The following is a 27,872-nucleotide window of genomic DNA, read 5'->3' on the forward strand; positions in this document are numbered from 1 at the left end:
TTTATTCCACGCATGAGCGTAAAATGTCTGCCCTTGTAGTGAAGGATTATTGATACAAATGGTATTTGTCCAGTTTTGAAAATAGGAAAAAAAAAAAAAAAAAGATTGGATCTAATTAAACTTTCTGATTTAATTCAGTATTATGCTTTAGCTCGGGGGTTTTGCCTGCAGGACAGAGTTGAGACTGCTGCGCTCCCCATGATGCTTTAGGGATTATAAACAGGAGGTATATTGCTGTGATTTCTGCTGTGGGCTACAACTTCAGCCCACTAAATTTCCTTACATGTTAGCGTATTAGCACTGAATTAGCTGTTAGCAGTCCCTATTCACATCAGACCCATATACCCGGTTTTCAGGCAAGCTCTGAAGTTTGAAGGAGCGTATGTAAGATCAGCTGAAGTTTATTCGCTGTGAAATTCAACATGAACGTGATGATGATCTCCTCAGACAGTGCAAGTCACACTGAATCTAAAAATATGTGTCTCATGTCCTTCTGTTCAGATTTAATCCTCCGGCCACAGACAAACCATATGGCTGTTGATGACATGCATATTTTTGATCTAGAAGCCATGTGAATATCCTGTACCTCAAAACTATAGGATCAAAAAATGAATGATGGGACCGCTGCCAAAAGCTCGGCAGAGGCTGTTGGCTCTGCATGTGTGCGGTGTCATGACACCATCATGTGTCGAAGGAGTAAAGCCCACTGTAAACTGCCCTGGCAGGGATACAGCACAGGGTGAGGACAGAAACCGATAATCTGCACCCCGTTTATCTAAACACACACACACACACACACACGCACACACACACACTGCCAGACAGGCTCTCTGTCCTCTGTGCCTCAATAATTGTGTTGCTCTGCTGGCTGCTAGTGGGCTCAGCTTTCTGTGGAGCAGTAAATCCTCTGTGCTTGAGCCCTGCCTGCCTCCCTTCTGCAGTCTGGGCTGGATGCTAGCGGTGGTAGCATACTGCCCTCTTGTGGCAGAAATGGAGAGCTCCATTTGTTAAAGATCAGCTGAGGATAAACGTGCATTTAAGTCCAGGTAAAAGCTAGATATTTATGCAAATAATCAGCAATACCGTATTAATCCAAAGATTTGAGATGTGAAATGTTTGATTATTGCTTGCTCATACGGTTGTTCCCCTTTTTTCCATTAACTCAGATGTGTTGTAGTCAGGAAGTCACAGGTGAGGAAAAAAATGGAGCAGAAAAACACCCAGAGTTTTTTTTGTCTGTTTTTTTAAGAGCACCTGTGTTGGACCATTCCCTGCTTTTAAAATTTGATGGCGTGCAGCATACTGCAGTTACACAGCAATACCTTTGTGACAGGTCGTAGCGGCGAGTGTGGCCCCATCACAGCTGCTAAATTGTATGCAGTTGTGTCTGTATTGAAAGTGGCAGGATGAATAAATAGCTGTCATGTATGTGTTTGTGTCTTGTCTTGTAGAGGCTAATGATAGCGAGGGTGGGTAAGAGCAGAGCTGCTCCCGGACAGATGGTGGGTAATGTGGTTTGCTTTAGCTGCCCACCACGCTCACTCTAATTAAACAGAGGAGATTACATTAACACAGGCTCCCACTCAATCTGCTCCTCCGCTGAGCACGGTCGTGCACTGATGGAGGGGTTGGAGATCAGAGGTGGAGGGGTCACGGAGGTGGTTGTCATTTTTTGGCCGAGTCAAAATTCCACATTTGCTCTCAAAGCTTAATTAATTTCTTTGTGAGGGAAAGTGAAAGCTTAAGAAAAGCAGCAGATGGTTGGATCCATGAGAAAAACATGAACGATTTTTAACAGACTTTTCTACTGCTGTTGACTTTCTTCAGTGCCCCTTGAGCAAGGCACTCAACTCCCATCTGCTCTGCTTAGGAGGTCAGTGATCACACGACATATGACACTGGACCTACCCTAACCTTGTAAATGGTTAATTGAATGTTAGAATGATGGATTTGAATAGAATAAAGAGATTCAGCTGGTACCACAGGAAAAAAAACTGACACTACACTGATATTGAAAATTGGCTAATTGCAGAGAAAAACAGAACAGACTATTGTAAACATTAAATATCAAATTTATTTTAAATGAGTTTTTCTCTCTTTAGATCAAGCCTGGAAAATGTTATAAAAGAAGACAGACAGCGAGAAAGCACAGCTGGTTACTGGTGCATTGATCCTGTGGAAAATAAGTATTGAGACCATTTGAAATATTCAGAATCAATAGTATCTATATTTTTGTTAAGAATTTACAAATGAAGGTGCCTCGGTTAGCTCAGTTGGTTGAGCGTGAAACCCTGTTGTCGCATGTCATCTATCCCGGACTCTCATCCCATTTCCTGTGACTCTTCAAGCTGCACTATCAAATAAAAACATGAAAAAAGGCCCAAAATGTATTACAAATTAATACGTCATTTCACAGACAAACACTAGTTGTTTTTTTAAAGGACATTAACAAGGGTCATCTCCTCTAAAATGGAAGTTTGACATACAGATTTATTTGTTTTAAGTTTTGAGTATTTGAATCCTTTTGGTGTCAAATCTCTGCTTATCATATGACTCATATCTAAGATGAGCTCTCATTGGCAGCTTCACTTGCTGATGTGCATTAGCTGTAACTGCAACTTTGAAGATGGTTGTTGTGATTGATGTCTCTTATGCATTTTCCCCTGCCAACAAGTTTGGTGGTTTTGAGTTTGGCGTCCTCCATCTTCCTCCTCTTATTCCTTTAACGCCCGACAGGGAACATTTAACTAGTTATGAAAGCGCCTCAGTTTAATACTGACGCCTCGATATGACCCACATAAGCAAACGAGACCATCGGCGAAGGCTGATGTGGGGTCTGGCTGTTTCTGAATAGTTTTTGTGGTCGTTCTTAATCTTTGTCACCAGGTCATTAAATAAAACTCCCTTTTATGGTGGAGTGTTGAGGAGGAATCGAGGAGCCTCACAGCCTGATGAAAAAAGCTGCTCTGTTGTCTGGTGGTACGGCATTAAACATAGTTTATCTTACAATGGTGATTTACCCTCTTGTTTCATCAGTTGTTTAATAGGTGTAATTTCAGATCCAAAGCGGTAAAAATATCCAATATATCACCAGAAAAACAACAGCATAGATTACGTAGCAGAATTCAGATTTAGTGTTCAAAAGAAATGGATCCCATGAGGCCACGGTGACCTTGACCTTTGACTTTTGACCACCAAACTCCAATAAGTTAATCCTTGAATCCAAGTGGATATTTGTGCCAAATTTAAAGACATTCCCTCAATACATTCCTGACATATCCATTATTTGACAAAACAGATTTTTTTTATGTATGAGATTCTCAATTATGAGTCACAGCAGAGTAGAATGTGAGCTGGTGACAGTGTTTGACCTTAAAATGTCTGTAACTTTTCTTGTTAGTCATCTTGCAGCCTCTCAGACAAACACGGCGACCACTTGGGGGTCCCAAACTCACACAGTGGAGTTCTGTATCATTATCAGATCACTGAGGGCAGAAACTGTACACTTTGCAGGATAGAATAGAGCTGATGTGGTTTAAGTCATACAGCCAGAAAAATAAATTACACAATAACAACAATAACATTCACAGTGTGCTCGGAGACACTTTATTGTTAAACGAGGAAGATGGGAAAGGAAACTAAACAAACACCGCTCTAGCACTAAAACCTGTTCAATCCCAAAGGCATTTGGCAAACATTAAACCCATAATAAAAAATAGGTACAGTACCATGCACAGTGTTGGCAGTAGGCCTACATGTAATTAGGAAGTCTTACTTTCACTGTGCTGAGCAGGGAGCAGGGGTAAACCTGATGTACTGATTCTTACCTCCTCTCACATCTGGGATAAAACACAGGCCAGCTGTGGCTCTGGCAGAGTGCCATCAGAGGTCACCGCAGAGCCTGGAGTGACTCCAGCTGTTTGCAAGTAGTCCAGATGACACATAAACTCTATAAACAGCTTGAGACTGTGAAGGTTTGTGGCAGGAGCCAATAAACTGTTAAGAGAGATCAGCAGCATTGTCTGTGTCCAGCAGTGCTGTAAAAGTGAAATGTTGAGTTGGAAATTGGACCACAGAGGCTGTAGAGAGGAGCTTCCTACACCAGTGAATCTCAAGGGATACATATACCACAGGGGTAATTTGTAAGGGTAAAAACACCCATATAGTGAATCATTTGACACCCAGTGTGTGATTGATTTAGCATGAAAATAAATTAGCAAACAACAGGATAGCCTGAACGGCTAACATTAACAGTTGAAGCTAGCTAAAAGTAAGCTAATAGATAAACTGTTGAATTATTAGCTAAAAGTAAGCTAATGGATAAACTGTTGAAATAATTAGCTTAAAAAAGGCAAATGGATAAACTGTTTAATAAACTTAGCTTAAAGTAAGCTTGAAGTAATAGATGTCAGTTGAAATAAATAGCTAAAAGTAGTAAACAACAGTTGAAAGCCTAAGCTACTAAAATCGTTAGCTAAGGTAAACAGTTTAAGGTATTCATCAGGTGTTTTTTTGTCGAAATGGCTAAAACAATGACAAAAATGAGCAAAATAACAGTACAGGCTAAACGGGCAACATAGCTACGGCTTAATGGTTGAAAGGCCCAGCAGCTGCCAGTCACAGTGGTATGAGTTGGCTATAAATGAAAACCTGACCAGACCAATTTAAGTGTTCATTGTTCAGTTGAATGAAGAAATAGCCCAACATGATCTGGTTTTATAGAATGAATTGTGTTAAATAACATCCGGTTTAAAATCAATTCAGATGAACACATTTGGAACATAATGGGTGTCAAAGAAGGGGTGAGCTCATCAGCAAGCGGCTGAAGGGGACGGGAAAGGTCGGGACGCGGCGTCACACAGAGTCTCGCTACTGAATGCAGACGGCGGAAACAGCAGGCAAATGAGACGAGATGCATAAAATAGTAACTTGTTTTATTTCTTTTTTTAACCATGCCACCGAACACTGACGCATACAGAGTTGTGCCTGAATCCACACTGAGAAAAAACACTTTCACACACTGTGTTACAAAGCTGTAATGAAGAGGGATTTTTACTGCACACATGGCAAGAAGAACAACCCTGATTGGATACCAGGTCAAGCTTTGATCTGGCCCTGAGGTAGACAGACATTGACATAATCTAAACAATGCTAATCACATCCTTCTAGGACACATCAAATAAAAGGACATCTGCATTATCACAACATAGAAAGATCAAAGAAAAAACCCCTTTTCAAACAAAAGTGCTCTATTTCTTTTGGTCCACCGAGGAAATCCAGTTATAGTGCATGTTCATGTAGAATAGATACAGTGAATGTGTGTTCTCATGGCACTGAGTGTTGTTGGCTACTTAAGAAGGCAAAATGCCCACAGACGCCAAGTTTTGCTATACACACTGTTTTGTTTTTTTTTGTTTTTTAAATTTCATCCAGAGACCTCAGCCCGTTGTCACTTTGAAGGGAACAATTGGATACAAGTTCCAAGCAAATGTTTTTTTCTTATTTTTTTTTTCGGATGTAAAAGTACACGCTTGTCTCAGAGGATCAGCCACTATCACAGTATGTTGCTTCCAGTTGCAATGTTCAGACAAAGTGGATCTACATGGCAGTCTATCTTTAATTAAGTAACAATAAACAAACACCCAGAAACAGCTACCAAATAGCACAGACCCATGTACTCAAGCACATCGATGCTCTACTTATAAAAGAGGCACAAGGGAGGGATCTTAATCAAATCAGAGACTTATAAAACACACACATTAAGATGTCTTTTTTTTCTCAAATCATACCAAATGTAAACAGATAGCAAATTACTGTAATACAAAAATACAACATGTTTTTAAATCTATAAGGCCCGTGTTAGGCTCACATAAGGGAATAACATACCATGACAGTTTGTACATTACAGCTACACTATAACCGACAAATAACCTGCTCATAGTGATTCAATGTCAGAATTTTCTTTTTCAGGTTTTTGTAAAAAACAACGAAAAAAACAAAACAACAACATCTTTTCAATCTTTTCTTCAGTTTTCCTCCTAGAAAATTCCGATTCTGTGATTTTTATAAGACATCTATATATAGTTAATGATAAAAAACTACACATAAAAGCCATGTTGTGGCCCTTTTTTTTTTTTTACACACTGTTCGACCATTTAAATCAGGGTGTATTTGTTAGAAAATTAAAACTACTGACGGGTGAATAATTTGCAGTAGGTCTAAAACAAATGGTTGAAAAGTGAGGAGAGGTAGAGCTTGCTCTACTAGAAAAAAATCATCACAAGAGACGCCGACTGTGTGATGAAAACCAGCACATATTTGGTAACAAATAAACAACATATAAATAGCAAAAAACCTATTACATTGCGAGAGAGAAACTGAAATTGTAAGCCAGCTATCTCGAAAAAAAACAAAACAATAACACCCACTGCAAAGAAAGACAAGGCAATTAAAGAGATCAAGCTTATGAGGTCAAAACGTGGCAGCCATTCAAGTAAAACATGCAGAAAATAAACAACTCCAAAATAAAAATCCAACAGCAGAAAATAAAACTGAGAAAGTCACAGGAATTCAGGAGAGAAAAGTGTTGCAAGGTTCAGCCAAATCAAGCCTTCGTGGAATTATTTTCAACATCTACGGCACAATCATAGAAGATGACTCAGGTTTTGCCCGATGGTTTTTAGCGATCAATCAAAAAAAAAAACAAAAAAAAACAAGCTCCTGCTACACATACAGGTCAGCAGTCGCAGCCATTGTGGCATCGATTTTTTAACCACAGTGGATCCATTAGAGATACAGTTATTATCAAAACTGTGTGCATGTGTGAGTGTACGTTTGTGTGCACTAGGGCTGAAACGATAAGTCGCCAGGAGAGGAGTTGTCGACAATTTGTATCATCAGTTTAAACGTTTGAGTCAATTTCGGGGTGAATTGCTGATCGTTTTCAGTTTTCCTGCTTCTGAGAATATGAGAATTTGCTGCTTTTTCACATCGTTATAAACTGAATCTCTTTGGACTGTTGGTCTGACAGAATGAGTTGTTTGCAAGCCACCAAAAAGTGACGATTCTCTGACATTTGCCAGATTCATCACGAAAGTAGTAAAAAATAATCTAATTTGACAATGAAATTAATCATTAGTAGCAGCCCTAGTGTAGCATGTGCACACATTTTGTAGTCGTGCTTGCATGTCTCATGTCTGTCAGGTAAAAACCTTGTATCTCCTAGAATGACAACTTCCCACAATGCACTTTTCAGTCTATCCAAAAAAGAGTTTTTTTTTTTTTAACCCTACATAAAACATATAATCTTTCAGCATGAAAAAACAGCAACACTGGAGTTACGAGGTCTTCACCAGACACTGACACGCATGTATGTGTGTGTGTGTGTGTGTGTGTGTGTGAAAGAGAGACTGTGCATTGGGTCCAAGTCCTGCTCAGACGTAACAGACGTACAGGTAAGTCTTTTCTATCCTCCAGTCCGCTGGCACGTCCTCCGGTTTGTGGCCCTTCATGTGCTTCTGCATGGCGGCCAGGCTCGGGCAGAAGTCCTGGCAGATGGTGCACTGGTATGGAGAGGCTCCGTTGTGAGTGCGCAGGTGCTTGATCATAGCCGAGTAGTCTCTGGACCGTTGGTGACACAGCTTACACTCGAATGGCTTCTCACCTGAAAAATTCAACAACAGAGCATTAACCTTGTAGACCCGGAGTCAGAGGCCTGCCAGGTGAAACGGGATTCACCTCTTCTTCTAGTCCACTGTACTGTCCACTGTCGTATTGTGTGTTGCCTGTCTGTTTGCGCTGCAGGATTAGACCTATATCGGTTTGCCTTTAGTTCGATATTAGATATTGTCCAGTGAGCGTCATCCACCGCGAATACGACAGCAGTTTGTCTCTGACCTCAGCGAGGAGTCAGGTAGCAGTCGGTAAATATCTAACCTGAATTAAAATGTAGAGGTGCATTTCTATGATTTCATTCGATGGTTCTTAAGTGGGGGATTTTTCACAATGACGTGAACAGAGAAACAAATTATCATCGCCAGTAATAATAATAATCAAAATTATAATAAAAACCAGATCAGTACTATATTTTTGAGGCAGATACAGACATCTGGAAGAAAACAAATTCAATATCAATATATCGTCCAAAAAACTGTTTTTACAATGATCCCTCTAATGTGGTTATAAGACATTTGACAAAGATATATAAGACAGGCAGGATATTTTATAGTTCAACAATTAACTTTACTGTCTAAAGTGACGTTAGGGCTGTGGAAATTAAATATATTTAAACAATTTCAAGTATCTTTTTCCGCATTATGATGTCATAAAAAATACAACAACAACTTTCATCTCATGCAGATACTGCTATATCTGTGATAGCCCGATAATATCGACCATTGGGTAAATTGGTTGGGCTATAATAATAATAATTATTATCATTGTTATCAACAATATAGGAAGCAAATAATTAAATAATTAGGTGTATGAATTTTTAATTTACGAATGTATTCAATGCAGTATTTTCGGGGATTCTCCACAGATCCTCTGACAATTTCCAGCCACTCTTCCTGTTTTGGAATATTTCCTTGTAGGGATTCATGGTATATACTGGACCAATAAATTATCGGCCTGATATTGGGGAAATTTATATTGTCAGCTATTTGTCGTTATTTGTGAAATTTCAGCAGCAGAAGAAAAAGAAGAGGGAAAAAGTCTGCACGTTTTAACACAACAAATCTTGTTAAAGGTGTGGAATATGAATCATCCATCTCTGCTCACTATACCTCAGCCTCTCTTACCCTCAGGTGTGCATTAACTGCAAGTTATGAACTCCTTTTTTAAAATACAATATCCTTAATTCGTGGTAGCAGCTTTCCTTCTTGTTGTGAGCAAAACTTTAGTCAAGCAGAAAAATATTCTCTCAGTGTTCCCACGATACATCACAAAGCAGGTGCTTGGGATTTCATACCCCAAAATATTTTTAACAGCAGCATTGCCCCAATATCAACATTATCTTCATACAGTTCCAGAAAACAGAGTGGTCAGCCTCTGTGCTCCCACACAGCCTCCGACAGTGCGCAGCAAGTTGCCTGCTTTTTATTTTGAGTCATAATGAAAAAGCGAGTTACATTTGTTCCATACTGATGTTTGGGTTTGTGGGAGTACGTTGTGTCTTAGACATCCAACACCATTCTTCATGTGTTAAATCCCCCCAAAAGCTTGGCTTGGATATAAAATGATTCAATATAAATGCACTTTTCTCTTTTATTAAATGGTTTTGAAAGCAGCTAAACTACCACAATTAAATGGTTTGGATTAATGTCCTTTATCGTAAATGCAGTTTTTATACTCTAAAAAATTATATATATTTTTTTAGGACACACAAAAGTCTCCTAAAATGTCTAAAGTCAGAAATGCATTAGTCTGACTCTCACTATTTTCTGAGTTCCCTGCCCTGTCTGTGGCACTCAGCTTCAAGTGAATTTGTTCCAACTGATGATGTAAATCTTTAAAAACAGGTCATAAATATATAGTTCCAAAAAAGCTTGGCACTGGTTTTCAAACATTCTCAAACAGCAGTAAAAAGTAGCTTCACTGGGAGATATTTAACGTCTCGTAGCTCTCACCTGTATGTACACGGTAGTGTGTTTCCAGCTGGTGTTTGAGGCTGAACCTCTTCCCACAGCCGTTGCACTCGTAAGGCTTCTCTCCTGTGTGGATGCGTTTATGGCCCCTCAGCGTGCCGTCGTCTCTGAAACAGCTCCCGCAGAATTCGCACTCAAACGGGTGATCGCCTGAAAACACAGTTGTGTCACAACAGCGGTGGCAGCCACAACACCAACACACAGCAGCAGCAGCCCATTATCGTGAGATCGCGTCAAAGGCTAACTCTATCCTTGTCACGACATGGTTTGGTGCATATGTAGCTGCATAGGTCAAACAGTCACAGAGCTGTTTTCTGCACATGCATATCAAGCGGGGGAAATAATGTGCTTTCATACGTTGCTAATGTTATGACACGAGGACACTCCTCTTGGCTGTCTGCTAATAGCTAATAAAAGCCCTTCAGGCATGTGCTGCTCTGTTCTCTATACTGTAGTTAATCTATTTCTCTCCTAGGCTGAGGATTTGACTCATCTCCAATGACCTATGTGCCTCATTATCTCAGTGTCCACAGCAACAGCCAAGTCAGAGGATACATTGCTCTCCTCATTACAGGCCGATTCTCCCCAATCCCCCACCCCACTGTGGAGCAGATGACATTTACAAAATGTTACTTCCAAGCAGAATGGCATACAAACAAGATACGCTGCCATGGCCAAAACTCCCTTCACTTCTGTCTCTTCACATCAATTATGTATTTCTCCTGTCTAGACATCAAGCCGTCGTGACAGCTGGGAGTGTTATTTAAGGTAAAAGAAGAAAGGGGGACATCTTTTCAGTAAATATCTCTCCGTCTCCTGCGGCACCAAGACTCACCCTCGGTAGAACACACAGACAAGTCATTTCCATTTGCTTTTCCTTCAATATTTATTTGGGTTTCCTCTATCATTTTGGGTGAACCACACTAGAACTGACAGCCGTGAATTGCAGAAGCCCAAAGGCTGTCTAAGAACCCAAAATATAAACAGGATGAAATTGCCCAAAATATGCACCGGCCATAACGGTACAGTGCTGTCATCAGAGAGGTGAGTCATCTTATAGAGAACGGGAAAAGGGGGCTAGGAGAGGATGCATGCAAATTGACTAAAACCTTAAAGCCAGTAACCTAAGGAAATTAACCCACATACGAAAATAAATACCGCCGTCTTTGTCCCGTTCCACCACACGTGTTTAACGCCACATGTTTATGTTTCATGACAGGCGATAACGCCACAGATAACTGTGATACCGCAAACCAATTTGTTTCTTACCCGTGTGCGAGCGCAAGTGTCTTTTGAGGGTGGTGTGGCTGGGGAAGGGGCGCTCGCAGTGGCTACAGATGTAGCTGTGCATGCCTGCGTGGACCTCCATGTGCTGCTGCAGGGCCTTCTGGGTCTGGAAGCGCTTTGCACACAGCAGACAGAACACCGCCATGTCAGTCCCTGGAGAACGCACAAGACACAGACACAGTTATTTCAGTACCATACACAGACAGGGCCTTAAGTGGGGAAACTGGGTCACTTCAACTTTGTGTGAGTCCTCTGAGGGAAAAGCTTCTTTCAAAGAGCAAGTGCCTCTACCTAAACTAACTCCCCTAAAAGCCCAGAGGCACTTTCAACTGTGAGTCTTTATACGTTCTATTTTAAACCATGAAAGTCATTGTTTTCTTTAAGAATTTCCCACACAATGCACAGCATGCCAATCACACAATCAATGGCTCCTTCCTGGTGTGTTAGATGTGTAATTATTCTCTTCATTCCCCATCAGGAGTCAGCTCCAGCCTGTGAAGTCCTCTGTCTCTGTGCTCAAAGAGCGGCTGATAGTAGCTCCACCCTAAATGATGCCTACACTATGCGCTCTGTGCAGAATGTTAAGTAGTGATATCAAGCCATTAAAGGCAGGACTGCAGGAAAAAACACAATCCAGTTTAATCCTGTGTGTGACCTGGCATCTCTTTGGGGCTGCTTTCCTGTTGCACGGAGTGTGGAGAGGAATACAGATAGGGAGACGCTGGCAGGGTAGCTCCAGTCAAAATGGCTATGTGAAGAAGATCCATTGGCTGTCATACAGTCAACACTTGATCTACAGGCTGTGTACGCCAGCACTCAAATCCGTTCTGGCATTCAGACCGATGCAAATTCATATGTGTGGTAAGACTGAGGGGCTGGTTAATCAGCTGCATTGGAAATAATGTGCATGTCCTGGAGAGTGAGGCTTTAATGCGAGATTATGAGGTCCTTATTTCTCTGTCTGCTCAGGTTGCAGATCATTTACAATGCTAGCAGGTCCCATTGCTCCTGACTCAGATTCAATCAGACATCTCCAGCGGAGGATCATTAGTAAACAGAGGACTGTGCCAGCACTTCATTGGAATTCAAGTGGGGTTGCTGTGTCGCATTTAAAATGCAGTCTGATGAGGTCCACTAAATCAAATCATTTGTTACTGTTATTGAAGTGCCTTGAGGCAACTGGCAATTAAATTGGAATTAACGCAGGGAAAGGGATACAGCACACTCATACTAAGAGGGAAGAGTGTCAGACACTCGCTTTAGGTTCTATCAAGTTAACAGACAAGCCTGTTCAAAGTGAAGGGAAAAAGAAACAAACCAGGCAAATTCACATTTTCTGGGATAAATCAGAAACATTCACTTCGTATTGTTTGCTAATCCACGTATCACTGTTTGCTCAGACAATGCAAGACGCCTTTTTGGACCTCGCATTTCACGGATAAGTACAATTTGGCATAAAATGACAAAGCTTCTTCGAAAAATTACAGGGCTTCTTTTTGAGCCTGGTTTTGACAATCTTGTTCAGTGGCACTAACAGAACTGATCATTCGTAATCATTAACGAAAAGAAGACAGGATGAAAGACATTCCCTGATCTTAACAATCCTGCAGGGAGGCGATCCGCTGGAATGAACTGCACCTGTTCAGAGGCTTTAGCCTGTGGACCTTTGTACAAAGGGCACACAAAGAGGTCCAGGCCCTCATTGACCAAGCCCATTAGTCATAGGCTCCTCACGCAACTCCTACAATCCCTGTCTTTATGCTGTCGCCTAATGACCAAGGCCCTTTCTCACCCACGGATCACAATATTTTAGTTGAAGACAAAAGAAGCTGCATTCTCAACGCCTCTGCGCCCTCCCCACTCCCCTTATCCGCTGACCATACAGGAAATCCTTTCACTGTCTGACCAGCTTCACTTTCTGCCTGAGTCATACCTCAATGAGGCCAGTATGCAACAGTGGAGTCCGGATAATGATCTATCTAAAGACATTTCTGAAGCACAAAATGCAGACTATGCATGACCTGTGATGTGCTGCCTTGATCCACTTTATCTCTGGTATTATCCACTGCAGCCAGCAGGGGGAGTGCTTTCTGTTCCAATGTGTCCAGGTTAGTTTAGCTGCAGGCAAAGCCGAACAGAGCCCTCAACCAACTGAATAACATATTATCCACCTTGTAGACACTTCAAAGCTACTTTAATCAGCCCACTCTCCTCTCTCGCTTTATTAAATATCATATGTTGTAAATGCTTGTTTCGATGCAGCCTGCGTACTTTGTTCCGTCTGCTCTAAAAGTTTTAACATCCTGGCTTCTTTGTGGAGGCAGAAGCCGCCTTACTCCCCAACACATTCGCGCACTCTTGCAGATGTAGGCCCTGATCCCTCTGTCACCAACAATACTGAAACTTGAGTAAAGAAATATGACAAATATTCTGTCACAAGAATCTCACTCTTGATCTCAGGTTGACACACGGTGACAACAGCTCAGCAGTCGTTTTTTTTTTTTTTTTGTTGTTGTTTTTTTTTTCCGGGGTTTTATTCCGCGCAGCCGACGCGGAAAAACAAAAATAACAAATAATATCTTGAAGTGTAAACAAAAAACCTTCGGAGGCAGGGAAGTGTTTGTGTGTTAGTGGTGGCATTTCGCCTCGCTGCGCTCTGTTAACTTTTCAAACAAAAAGGATTTGCAGTTGTAGAGTTTTCCAGTAAGCTTTGGTAATAAGTGCAGAGGAGCTTCTTTATGAGAGAATAAGCCCTAAAGTTGGCTGTCATTGCCCCCTGCTTTCTCACCCTTAACCAGACAATGGGCCTGGGATTTGGGTTTTAAGGCACAGGATGACCCCTGACCCTTGGTCCTCAATGGGGTAAATACCATGTAATCAATGGTATTCCTCAAAGGCCGGAGAGTTGACTGAGCATTGTGTTTAGTGGGAGGGAGCCTTAACAGTGGGAATAATGATTTACTTTCAAGAGATTTCTGCTATGAGGCAAAAAATATAAACATTTACTGTGTGCATTATATCACTGAGCTGCTTGTCTAATGCATAATTAGGCCGGTGATTCAGGATGGTTTGAGGTGGATATGCTATTTCAGCATATCTCCACTAAGACCATGTGTATGCTCATGTGATTTAACATGGTCTGCCTTCATACATCTGCCACTTATTCAGTCCAAGCGAGGTGGGAGCCAGCCACGCTCTCACGCTGCCTAAGAAACAAAACCATGTGTCTAGGCAACCAGATAGGATCATGGTCCTTGTTGGGGTGAAGTGTTCAAGCTAATCCCTTCATTCACAAATAAGCGCAGCCTGTTTCTTTTCAAGCGGCAAACAAAAGTTTTCCCACCCTGAGAATCTGGGAGTAAACCCACTGCAAATTGAACAAGAGATTGTATTCAGTGACGACCGCAAATCTGTATAATTTCTCCAGTGTTAATCTTAACTTCAGCGTCCGGAGCCCAGCAATTAAACTGATTGATTACTGGATAATTTGTCTTTTATACTTGCTGAAACAAAAACAAATCACTTTAACTGTAATTTTAACTGTATTTGTATTTGCAAGTATTGGCTGTATTTTAATACAACTTTTAACAGCGAAACAAATCTCCACAAATGTAACAATTTGTGACATTACATCATGTCTACCAGCTATAGTAGAAACCGTGTCTGACGGCTCAGCATGTATACAGTGTGCACTCTGTCTGCAGGCGCTCTGATATCACTCAGTTAAACATACACAGCCACGCAGGCTACATTACGTGCTGGACCTCACATGACCCGATGCATTCATGCTACTGTAAGTGTTCATGCAGACAGCGGCTCCCTGTAGATGTGGCGAGTCCAGAAGCGTGCACACACGCACACAAACACTACAGTACCTTAAACAACCCCGGGCGCTCATCAGCAGCCTGCTAATCTACCCGAGTGAGGAACAAACCGACTTAATAATTAATGCAACAAGAGATACGTTGCTCATGTTTAACCACCATTCCATGGATCGGTTCATTGAGGTCACGCGCCGTTTCATTCGCCTCGATTCCTAGAATGTTTACGATATTATTCCTTATCTACTGTATTTCACTCTACTTGAAATGACACGGCAACCAGGGGCTTTAGTGTAGTTGTGGCAGTCAGTGCAAATAAATACCGGGGGCACAATGGCCAAAGAGAGCACAGTTCAACTCAGTTTAAGGCTTGTATGAATTACAACTGGGTATTAACAAGAGGGTGCAGTATGACGGACACGCAATTAGGCGAGCTAAAAGGTCTGCATTAAGAGGGCTGCATTATAAAACCCAGGCTGTATCTGAATGGACTAAAGGACTGTTTAATTAGGGCTCAGACAGAAGGTAATATTATTCACTTGATGAAGCAGCCTGTAATGTGTGGAAACAGCAGCAGTGCAGCTGCTGTGAGTACACAAAGGCAGCACTCTTACGGCCTTTGCCTTGAAGGCAAGGTGGCAAAATGGTCGGCCAGCATGGTTTGAAGCATATACAGTCGATTTCTGTGCGTGCTGGAGATAAGCTACAGTCTTGGGTTTTCCAAAATTGAGAGCTCGGTGCCCCAGAGCCTTGACTTGCTCTGATGAAACAAACCCCTTTGTTGTGAGAGCAATTCGGAGACAGATCCATTCTTTTATTTTGGGCTCTGACAAGTAGGTCAGAGGAGACTATGACAGTGCTGTGGTGAGGAGTAAACAGCAGCACATGATGTTGTTTTCCTCTCAGTCCTGGCATCCAACACCAGCAGCAATCCTCTTGCCCTCAGGAAGTCCTCACATACCCCCTACCCCCCTCTCTTCCCACAGTCCACTCCGCCCCTAACCTCCCTCCCCCAACACCTCCCTCTTTGATCTCTAACTCCAGCAACCCACGGCCGTTCACCTCTGACATATCAAAATGCTTAAAGAGACTTTAACAGTAGTCAGCGTTGCCAAATTGCTCCAGAGCAAGGTCCCCCAAAAGTAGTATTATTTGCCCTCCAGAGTAGGTGGACAGCAGGGTTGCAGCTGCTGAGGTCTGACAAGTGTTAATCTGCTAAGAGGAAACTCATTTGGCTCACTGGTTATGCCACATGGCAAATTAAAGCCGAGCTGCGCAATCGGCACTAAAGCGCTGATAGAATCCTGTGTTTTTTAGGGGAATTAAATATGCAGGTTGTAAATCTTTGCATCGAGACAGGGAGCAACGTTTTTTTCCCCTTCATAACCCCAACGCCGCTGATTAAATTACCTGTGGCTCATGTCGGCGGAGAGTGCTGCCATAAGTGTCAGTAAAAAAGGGTCATGCGTCACAGCAGAGCGCGCTGAGATCACGACAAAATGAGAGAGTAATGCCCTCCTGTAGCCTGCTCTGGATACACTGCCAAGCTTGAAACCGAGCTCCGGGTGTTTACAACTCGGGGAGATGAGGGTAGAAACTTCTGGGCATCGTTAACACCCCTCCATGTCCACATCTATTAACTATTCATACTGTGTGTGCCACCTGGAGTTACAGTTACATGCCAATGCTCCCTGAGAGGGTTATCACCTTTCTCTGACAGTAGCAGAAAAGGTGTGGATTCGGACACTGTCAGGCATATGTACCGTCTGACAACAATACGGCTTTTTTTTTTTTTTTTTGTTCACAGCTGGAGAGGTTTGAGTCCAACACGTGCTGTGAAAGCTTTCTCACTTCAAGCTAATGGGGTAATATTCCAGAGAAAAGTGGCACTTCATTACACCACACACTTATAAAGGCTTTAAAGGTTGTCAATAATGATTTAATCAATGGCAATAAACTAATTCAAAGGTGTCAAAGAAGCTGTTATAATACAGGACCTACCATAATGGTGTTGATGTTTATATTTGGATTAATATTATTATGAAGTTGAAAACTAGGTCATAGGTTTGTCTACTCTAAAATAAAGCTGCAACTAGAACTGCAGCAATTAAATGATTTATTGTCAACTGTTAAACAACCACTATTTTGATGTTAATTGGTTTGAGTCATTTTTAGAGGAAGAGTCTGAAGACTCCAGCTTCATAAAGGTGCAGTCTGTAGTTTCAGAGAGGACATTTTAAACAGAAGACAAAGATCTTCACTGATGGATTTTTTTGATGCCAAACAAACTAGATAAACAAACTTGCTTTGTTTAAATGACTGAATAAACAAACTGACCTCAACGGTTTTACTTTGTTTATATGTGGCGGACCCTGCCACCTTTCTATCCTCAAACCGTGTTCTGGGACCATTATGTCCTCTGAGAACAGCCTGAGTTTGTATTGTTACCTCATTAATATTGTAAACATTACAGTGGTACCCCTTATCTTCTCATATTTACATAACATTTGAGGGGGTCATCTCAGGCTTTGGGAAACACTGATCAGTTTTTCACTATTTTATCCAGGGCTGCACTTTATATTGTTTCAACATTGACATCACAATGTAGACTAAGGCAAATTAACTCAAAATATGTCACGTTACAGATTTTTTATTGCTTGATACAAAAGGAAAACTTGCACGGTTCATCTTTTCCTCAAGAGAACTTGGTCAATTCAATAATTTCATCCTATTTAAGGGTTCTTGGACACAAAATCGCCCCAATGATTTTAGAATCATTATTTCCAAAAAACAGCTATTCAAGTTATGTGGTGAAAACTCCTGATATTTTTCATAACACAAAATCAAAATTACCAAAACAATACGATGTCAGTTTTTTTTTCAAATATCATGCAGTCCTACAAACAACTAATTGGTTAATCGAGAAAATAAATCGACTGCTTAATCCACAAGGACATTAAGTGTTAGCTGCAAACTAACTGTTGCTATCATCATCGCTTAATGAGCAAATGGTCAGTTTTATCAGTCGATTAATTGTTTGGTCTGACATATGTGAGATAATAATTCCCCAGAGCCCAAAGCAAGTTTCATGTTGGATGAAACCTTGAAGATATTCCTTTATCTACTGTAGAAGGATAAGAAAACCTGCAAACATTGACATAAGAGAGGCAGGACTCAGCACTGTACATTCTTGATATCTTGGTATAAAAGAAGTAAACCAAAGAAATCAAATATGATATAGTTAATATTCTACCTCATCAACTTGAAAGATTTGTATGAATATTTGCTTATTCTGAATGTGATGCCAGCAACATATTTCTGGATTTTTGTTTGATCACTCCTCATCTGAAGGTTCATTTGTGATAGAATCATGACGGGTATGAAAGGGGGGAATCCTCGAAAGGCTCAGTCTTTCACAAGCAAGGATGGGGCGAGTTTCAACACTCTGTGAAACACATGATTGTAAAGGACACACTAGATGGGAGCACTTAGTCAGACTGTCGTCGATGCACACAGTTTCTTTATCAATGATCTGGGTTGTAGTTTATTAATAGTAGTTACTGATTAATCTTCTGTCTATCAACTAATCATTTCAGCTCTACTTAAACATAAACCAGCCTTGAGGTATAATTGACACTGGAAATCTTTCAAGGTTGTATTTAGTCATCATGAAGCTTTCTTTCAGAAGGTGTCAGGGGGTCACTTCATGGGCACTTCCTGACTTATTAAGTGCTAAGAATACAAAACACTTCATACAGGCAGATAAATGTAAACCAACCAAAACATGTTAAATATAAGAACATTTTGCCAAAGCCAGGTTACCTACATTCAATTTATTTTTAGGAACTTTACTTTGTGTTGTATTATACTTGTGTTAGCTTGTGTGTTTGGACTAGCGTTTGCTTTAAATGTTTTATAATTACATTGTACGTATTTCATTACGTTTTATGTATCTTTGTTTATTGTCTGTGTGATTTATGTTTCTCTGGACTACATGACGATAAAGTCAAAGTTGATAGACAACATGTTCATTAATTACCTATTAACCATCAATAATGTTATAACTCTTCTTCAATAATACAGTGCAGCTAAAGGTAGAAATAACACTCTTTTATAATAGTAATAAAAATACTAAAAAACAAATACTACTCTTATAATCCATTTGTTTTCTTTGGATATAGCTTCAAAATACTTTGAATAAAAGGTTAACTATTATTATGCATCTGGACATCATTGCAAATGATGGAAACCTCAATGATTTTCGAGCCTTATATAAAGGATTGAACTTGAATTAATTTAACTACATTTTTCCTTGTTTATGTAAGGTCTTGTCTGTGTTCCGTATCCCTTTTCCTCTTCCTCTCCCTCTTCACACTTTGTAACTTATGTTTTGAAAAGTGCCACATGAGTAATGTTTGCTTCTTCGCTGCTAATAATACAGACGTCTGGGAGTGTGGGCATTAAAAATTAATTTAAAAGATTAAAAACGACTTGAGCTCCTCTGGCAGGTTGTTCCATCTATAAGAGCCCAGATTGCAAATCACTTGTCACTGTCCAGCTTTGATCGCTTGGCCAAAAAAAAAAAAACAAACACACAACTTTTGAGGGGAAAAAATGTAAAAATACTGTTAACACCAGACACTCAGTGGGCAAAAAGAAGCTTGTAATACAAACATTTTCTTAATGAAAAACAAGAGGTGTTTGTCTTGTTGTCGAGTGTGTGTGTGTGTGTGTGTGTGTGTGTGTGTGTGTGTGTGTGTGTGTGTGTGAGTGTAAATAATTCCACCGGAGCTCTCAGGCAGGAGGTGAGGATAGTGTGTCTGTGAAACTGTAATGCTGGCGCTGTGAAGCTACGGCCGCGGCAAAGTGGCATGCGGTGGGTCTGGATGCCAAGAGATATTAGTGGGTGATATGTGAGAGGGCCTCCCACCTCCCTGTTGATAAATTATGGAGCATCATGACAGGAACAGTTTAACCCAGCCAGCATGACAGGCAAGTTTAGACCCCTGATCACAAGTGCTGTAGTCACGGCTTACTCGACAGCTCGATCCATGCTGCCCAGGTTAGACAGAACGTGTGTGTGTGTGAGTGTAGAGGGTGTGTTATTGCATGCACATGGTTGTAAAGTACCTGTGTGTGTTTGCCTGTGGGCTTCCAGAGCATCCTCTGAAGAGAATGTTGCTCCACACTGATCACACACCAGCGCCTCTGCGGGAGCTGTAGATAAAATCAAATTTTTAAGAAGGTTTCTTGATCAGACAGTAAACATGTGTGTTTTTGTAATTGTAGAGCAAGTCAGTTAATTTAGCATTTTAAAGGGGAGCGGCGGCAGAAGCAACAAGAGAGGAACAAAGGCGCCCCAATTCAAAAGTCACCAAAGAGCCTCGCTTGTCACACACTTGCGCTTTTCAGGTGTTAACACAAGGAAGCAAATGCGCGGAGCACAATAGAGCGGAGGAAAGCGCCATAAAAACACAACTCAGGGACAAACAAAAGCACCAGACCAACGGCCCTTCTTCTTGACAAAAAAGAGCCGAGCTGAAGAGTTTTATTTACCGTGCCCTGTTATCAGTCTCTGAACAGTGAGCAGACTGTCTGCCTGAGAGGCCACAGAAGGACTGGGTGTTCTCTCTACAGCAGACGCTTCCCGCCTACGGCACATCCCTTTATCAAAAAAACAGTTCAGAGTCAACACCCCAAATCCCATCGCATACACTGTAACTACAGTTCCCAGTTCACCTTTGGAATGCCCTTGTCTATTGTGATGAGGACATGAAAGAGACAAGTATGCATACTGCTTGCAGAAACGTTCAATCCTCGTTCTGCACTCACCTCACACCTGCACAGACAGACGCATAGGACAGATATGCACACACACACGCACATGCACACATGCACACATGCACGCACGCACACACACACACACACACACACACACACACACACATGCACACACAGGCATTCACTCTCACTCTCACGCACACACAGCTGTTTGGATGTGGGTTGGCTCTCACAGAGATGTAAATCGGTTGCAGATCCATACTGGCCCAGGGCTCATTCACTGATCTATTTTCTGCTCAGCTGGCTTTAAATGAAGTTAAAATGACTCATTAAAACACCCACAAGCTTTGGGAACTCTGAGCGCTACAGCCTAAATGTGGTCCTCTTTCAACTCTTACGATGCCTCTATACTCAGACACTGTGCCACTGTTCCCATTGCTGCACACAAATAACAAAAAAGCCCCAATCTGTTCATTTTCTAAAAACAACAATTTTTGAAAACAAACTGTTACTGTTTTGGAACGGCGCGTTTTGTTACACTGAGCGAAAATAAAACTTGGTAGAGAGCAGTCTTGTGTAGTAGTAACACTAGAGCAATGTTGTAGATCCTGATGTTGTGTGACGCTGTCCAGTGTGGTGTGTTGTGTTGTGTGAGATTGTGTGATAAGGGAAGAAGAGAACATAGTGCATTGTCTTGTGCAGTCAAAGGCACGGAGTGTGCTCTCATCCATAAACCATCAAACTGTCTCCAGACGCGGCTGCAATCGTCCTCCATCAAAACACTTTGTCTGGCATACCAAAATAAGAGCCAGCATCGAGCTGAATACCAAATCAGCCCATTAGAGCAGTGGAGCACTCGCTCCTTAGCAACCAGCGGGATCTAAGGCTGCTATACCGAAATACACAGTGACAAAGAAATGAGATCCACATCTCTTTTTTTTTTGTAGTATTATGGGTTGACACATTGGGATGGGGAGAGTTTATGCAAAAATTCAAATTAGGTTAAAGGTGCCGCTGTCGCGGATGTCACAGCGAATTGAAAATCAAAGCGCGTTGTCGAGGTCTGAGCGCAAATGCAAGACAATCCGCGTGTTTAGGGTTATGTTGAGGGTACAGAGGAGGAAAAAGGGACGACTCAGGTGAAGTTTAAAGAAGCAGCTTCTCTCTCTCGTCTGTCAGCAGTATGTCATTCCAGAACAATCCTTTAGAGACACGACAGAGAGGACAGGGACCTCGCCTTGTCTATACAAATATTCCAACTGAGGTTTTTGTTTTAGTTTCATTTTTAGTCCCTGATCCCCCCCTCCTCCTCCTCCTCCTGCTCCTCCTCCTACCAACCCCCCCTGCTCCTCTTTCTCTATTTTGGATAAAGTAGCTGGGAGAGCAGTCAGGTCTGATTAAGTCTGCATTTGGGTACAGTGTGTTCCTGGACACACATCTGCGAGCGAGCCATCACACACGCTTCGGAACACTGGCAGAACACCCAGGCCTGCCGGCAGCTGATGATGTCATCACTCAGAAGGGGCAGAGCTGGCGAGCTGCCAGAGTCTCCAAAAAAACACAGAAACGATTCAAACGGAGAGAGAGAGACGGAGAGGGAGGGAGGGAGAGGTGCACAGACCTAAGCATGGAAAAGAAAGCATGATCCAAGTATTCGGAGCAGCACTAACTGGTAGGAGGAGGCGGAGGAGGCGGAGGGGTGGGGGGGTTGTAGTATGAACAGGTGCATTTGAAAGGCCGCACTATCAAGAGGCTTCATAAGCACTGAATACTCTGAGATGAGAGTGTGAGAGTTACTAAGTACCTGTGTGAGACAGCATGTGCATCCGTAGCCGCATGCTGTCCTGGAAGTGTTTGCCACAGTATTCACAGCCGTGGCCCTTCTCCTCGTTGTGCAGCCTCCTGCGGAAAAGACAAACATTAATGTGAGCGTGTTAACAGAGAGACGAGAACAGAGGCGAAAAGCGCACTCGTGATAATAGAAGTATCTCATTTCTGCGCCTTTTTTTCTCCCTTCTTTCTGTCTCCCCCCTCCGTAAGGTCTCCCTAACCCAGAAGCATCATTGTCCCCGTAACAAGAGGAGCATGTTTTAATTCCGGCAAGAATCCCTCGCTGAATGCAACATCATTAGTGTAAGAGGCCCTTGGAGTTGTGAATCACAACGCATGAATGCAAAAAGAACACAGACAATAGGATATCTGGCTAATTTCAGAGTGCAGACATACGCGTGCCTCCACCCGCCAGCACTGCAAGACACTGGGCACGCACACGCAAACACACACTGACATGCACACACCATGCATGTGCGCGCAAACTCACATCCCAAACACACACGCACACACGCACTCCTCCTGTAACTGCAATGAAAAGGAGAAAAGAAGATGATTCGCTGAAGCTCCGCCGGCAGCAAAACCTATCATATCATATCACACACATCCAAGCATGCGAGGCATCTGTACTGTTATCCTTATATCACCCCGCTAACAGCAGAGAAAATGGTCTCACAAGAGTCCATTATTAAACACACGCCGTGGTCCTGCGATGGAATTTGACACGCACCAAATCAACATTGAAATATTTAGAAAACACAATTATTGCAGAGCGCTGACGGCTTTCTGTGCTTTGAGGACTTTCTAAAGATGATAATCTACCTGAGAGTTCATGTGAGACTTAAAGCTTTTTATCTCGAATGTAACCATTTTATTTTTACTCTTCAGAAAAAATATACTTTAAAAAAAAAGAGGCTGAAATATGGCACGTCCCGATGGCCTGGGGGGGTTCACGGCGCTGACCATGTAATCACAAAGTCTGAGTCTAGCCAGGGACGCTGGTTGCATTTCATTGCTCTCCCTTCATTTCCTGTCTCCCCTCTACCAAAATAAAGACACCCCCAAAACAGTCAGAAAATACCATATAATTGTAATGGTATTATTTAAATTTATATAAAGGAATTTTGAGTTCAGAACAGTTGTCTTTATTCATGTAAAAGATCTCTGTAAATTTAATTTAATTTAGTTTCATTCCAAGAGGTTTTAATAACCTTTAAAATGACCTGAAAGGCTGTAGTTCAAATTTTTCATGTCAGCCAAAACTACAAATATTCACACAATTTCTCTCTCTCTTTTTTTGGTTCCTTTATTCTAAGTTTTTCATGCTAAAGCTGTGCCAGGAGAGAGACGTCTGTAACAACATGACAAAATGTCAATCTGCACACCAGGTGTATGCTCAGTGACCTGGTTACAGAACTACAGCAACTTCATTACATCCTCAAGCAGCGCCACCAATGCAACTCCTTCAACCTGCGGACATCCGCCTGTCTCCATGAGTAAGAAACGCGCATCACTAAATATCCCACAGGATGCTCTGTTTCACCGGGCGGTTTAACACAACTCCGGAGTCGCACGAGGCTGAAATGTCAGCCACAGGCGCCGACAGAGGAAGACTTGCGAGCGTGTTAGCTGCATAACGGGACTTTTGGCTCCCTTGTTTGTCTCGTTTCTAATGATTAGCGATGAGTCAAACACTGCCAAGCACGCACAATTATAAAACATCTGCAATCAAGCTAATGAGAGTTGTCAATGAGCTGCTGTAACTTTTTTTGTGTACAGTGGCAAAATCTGATCTGACAAGCTCGTAAATAAAGGAGGAAAAAACAACAACAAAAAAAAACCCAACAGAGCGAGTCGGGGAGCAGAAGTTATCCATCATCGGGCTGAAGCGTCCAGCCCGGTCCCTGCTGAGAGGCTCCTCTCTGCTGATGCAAAGGAATGCATATCAAATAGCCTGGGAGACGGCCTGTTGTGTGAGGCACGCTTCTGCACAAATAATCAAACAGAACTTAGAAAAATCAGGCTTTGTAAATAACAGCGTCACGCGACACCAAGGCCTCTTTATATCAAACCCCTAACAAAGACCCGATTGAAAAACTTCCCGAGACGTCTCACTGTTAAGACATGAGTGCAGGTGTCCCTGGGAATAAATTAACATATTTGCTGTTGCTCCTTCCAGCTTTTAACTCTCAAAGTATTTCAACAGGATGGAGGGGGGGAAAGATCCCGAGGACGATTCCAGGAGACGCGTGTCCAATGCTTCTCTTAACAGCATAATCAACGACTTGGCTTTCATTCATCATGCTGCACGAGCACATCGCTCTCATCTTTTATTAGACATAACACATGTTTGTCAGTGTCGTTGTGTTGTTTTTGTGCCCTCTTTTTGTGATTTATTAGATTTTTGGACGAACACTTTTATTTATTTTCATTTCCCATTAATTGAGATACTGAAAATAAAATGTACCGTGGCGCTGCGGGGAAACGTGAGAAATGCGGTGTTGATGGATGTTTTAGTGCACGTTACCTGTGCTGCTCCATGGCCTGCCTGCTGTGCAGCTGAAGCCCACACTCGCCACAACACAGCTGGCCTTGAGCCTGGCCCTCGTGCCTCATCCCTGCTGCAAACTGGCCCAGCCTGCTGAGGAGCTCTCGGTGCAGCAAGCCCTGGTGCAGCAGGCCGCTGTACGCCCGGGGGTCCAGCGGCACGCCTAGGGACGGGGCCACTGACACGGACACGGGCAGCATCCCCTCCCCCGTGTGGTTGGAGGGGACAGAGTATATGGAGGCGAGATGTTTCTCGGAGATCCCGGGGAAACAGTCGAGAGAGTTTCCCACCACTTGTCCGCTGTCTTCTGGGCTTGTGTGCAGCTCTCGGGCGCTGGTGATCACGCTGCCTCTCAGGGGCGTCCCCGGACCCTCGTCTCTGGCCTGGTCGGATGCACAGCTTCCCTCCCCGGTGCTGGAAGACCTGCCCTCGCCATCATCCACCTGCATGTTCTCTGATTTTATACTTCTGGCGGGATCCTGGGAGGAGGCCTCAGATAACTCGGGTTGAGGATGCTCGGAACCCTCCATGTCGACCTCTGCCTCCAGCTTGGGACTCGATTCAGGAGCCGCCTCAGACTCTGGACCGGGAGAGCTCCTCTCTGTCATGTGGTACAGGGCCAGGTGGTGCAGAGCGGTTGGGGAGTTGCGGGTGGGTCCATCCTGTATGGAATGCTTCTTGGACATCAACATGTGCCTCCAGTGCCTGGCCCGGCTGTGGTCACTGTGGTCTCCGGAGCTGGGGTTCCTCACCGCCACCTCCTCGCTCTCCTCCGCCTGGATGGTCTCCAGCACCTTCAAGCACTGCTCCTCCAGGTACTCGATCTCCAAGATCTCCGCGGCGTACAGCAGGTCGTCCAGGTCCTCGGCGGTGGCCTGGAGCGAGGCGGTGTAGGCGTACTCCAGGATCTGCTGGAAGGTCTTGGGGGACAGGAAGTCCAGGGCGTAGCGCAGGCTGCTGCGGTGGAACAGGATCTCAAACATTTTGCTGGTGCAGGCCAGGACGGTGCGGTGCGCCGGGAACTCCTGGCCGTCCACGGTGATGATGACATCACACAGGGTGCCGGTGAGGCGCATCTGGTTTGCCCGCTGCAGGAGCGTGCTGGGGTGAGTGGGGTTGTGGAGCTGGAGCACACCCATGTTTGTCAGACCCGTATCCACTCCGACCTTCGCTGAGCCCGCGCATGAGGTGTGGCTGCTTCACTTGCCTTCAGCTGGTTGTGGGTCTGTGGGTGCGGGTGTGGGTGGAGGAGGAGGGGGAGGAGGGTGAGAGGATCATTAGTGGCTGTCTGGCTCACAATGTGATCTAAAAAGGTAGTTAATTAAACTCCAGTGTCCACTCCCTGGTCAGTCAGCAGGAATCATTTCAAATCACACACACACAAAAAAAACATCTGATAAAATATTTTCTGTGAAATCTAAGAAACACAAACCCCCCTCTCTTGATCTCTGCAGGGTTTTTTTTTTTTTTTTTTTATCTAACGCTCTGAACATGTTTATTTATTTTAATTACGAGCCAAAGACAGACAACAGGTCGATAAAGCGGCAGAGCAACAGTTTCCATTGCAGGTGATTAGTCTGAGGGCTCGTTCGGAGCCGGTCACGTCGCTGTAATAACGTCTGCATACTGAGAGGTGACGGTTCAATTTATCAAGCTCCTCACACGCGCGCGCACACACACACACACACACACACACACACACACACACACACACACACACACTCTCCCTCTCTCTCTCTCACACACACACACACACTCACATGCCCTCAACAGGTAGGCCCTGCTATTAACAAACGCCTCGGAGGGGCTGATTAGTTCATTTAGGCTGCGCACGTTCGTGATTAGATGTGTTGGAGACAATTAAGCAGCTCCGCCAAAAATCCCTCAATAAGTTATAAAACTATCAGATTGACGAGCGCGTGAGAATGGAGCGAGACGTGTCTGTTCTTTCTTCTCTTTTTTTCTTCCTCTCCTCTCCTCAACATTTTAAACACCTTGAACGACAGAGTGGGTGATGATCCGGCTTCTGTGTGCGATGATGAGTGCTGTCGGACCCACTTCAGCCCAGCACCCCGAGTGATGCTGACAGGCTGCATCCTCAACTAACCGCAACATCAGAGCGCATCAGGTGCAGACGCGCAAAGAAAGAAGAAAAAAAAAACCCTCGCCGGTTTTATCCAAACACATTGCGACAAATTAACCCCTCCGCACACGCTTATTTACTGTCTGAGGGGGGAGAGGGAAGGCGAGAGAGAGAGGGGGACAGGGACGCGTGATGTCTGGAAAACATGAAATATTTGAAACCCAGAATAATCTTTGGAGAACTGGCCCCGGTGCGCGATCCGGTTCTGCGCGTAATCCAAGTTTGTAAAAAATCTAAATCCGGCTGCAGCTAAACTTAGATCCATCCGCACATGTGTGCCGGAGGACGGAATTTAAAAAAAAAAAAAAAAACCCAACCCGCCCGCTACAAAAAAACAAACAAAAAACAAAAACAAAAAACCCCTGTCATTATTCCACATATTAATTTGTTCACACGAGACTGTGAAAAGTAGTTGATCAGAGCAGAGCGGGATCAAGAAGCGGTGCTAGGCAAAGTGTCGGCTGTCACAGCGGCTCTTACCTCTGCTCTCCTCACGTCCTCCGCTGATTATCCAGGCAACATCATGCTTACACATTTCACAGTGCCCGCTCCAAACTCAGTCCTGCTCCAAGTAAGCAAATCATCACCCAGCCGCGACAGTCAAAGCAGCGCGGGGGGAGGACAGCGCCGCTTCCGAGGGGCGCTTTCAAAATAAAACCCGAGTCTGCGAAAACAAACCACGTGTTGAAAATGTGTCTGGCGAGCAGATGGGGGGGAGAGAGAGGAGTGATGAGGAGAAAGGTGGAGTGTTATTGTTCAGAAGAGAATAGGATGGAAGAAGAGCCGTGAAATGAGCTGAAGAAGAAGAAGAAGAGCAG

At 43.2% G+C, this 27,872-nt stretch overlaps 1 protein-coding gene and 1 long non-coding RNA gene across 4 annotated transcripts in view; one reads left to right on the forward strand and one right to left on the reverse strand.

Moving 5' to 3' along the window:
• The window catches only part of LOC119013619, a 46,668-nt gene that overhangs the window by 14,105 nt on the left and 4,691 nt on the right, over positions 1-27,872 (forward strand). The gene's annotated exons all lie outside the window — the stretch shown is intronic.
• zbtb16b (zinc finger and BTB domain containing 16b) lies at positions 4,914-27,673 on the reverse strand. Of its 3 annotated transcripts, XM_037088238.1 has the most exons (8): positions 27,535-27,673; positions 24,891-26,136; positions 22,338-22,435; positions 20,309-20,416; positions 19,883-19,969; positions 10,914-11,084; positions 9,627-9,794; positions 4,914-7,663 (listed from the first exon to the last, which is right to left on the reverse strand). In XM_037088238.1, exons 2-8 carry the CDS (start codon positions 26,048-26,050, stop codon positions 7,434-7,436), a joined length of 2,022 nt encoding a protein of 673 aa, XP_036944133.1. In that variant the 5' UTR covers positions 26,051-26,136; positions 27,535-27,673; the 3' UTR covers positions 4,914-7,433. The 3 variants fall into 3 exon arrangements, with proteins under 3 accessions (XP_036944133.1, XP_036944141.1, XP_036944147.1); XM_037088246.1 differs by lacking the exon at positions 20,309-20,416 and having other exon boundaries at positions 27,535-27,672; XM_037088252.1 differs by lacking the exons at positions 19,883-19,969; positions 20,309-20,416.

The sequence above is a fragment of the Acanthopagrus latus genome, chromosome 2 (genome assembly GCF_904848185.1).
Source record: "Acanthopagrus latus isolate v.2019 chromosome 2, fAcaLat1.1, whole genome shotgun sequence".
Taxonomy (NCBI): domain Eukaryota; kingdom Metazoa; phylum Chordata; class Actinopteri; order Spariformes; family Sparidae; genus Acanthopagrus; species Acanthopagrus latus.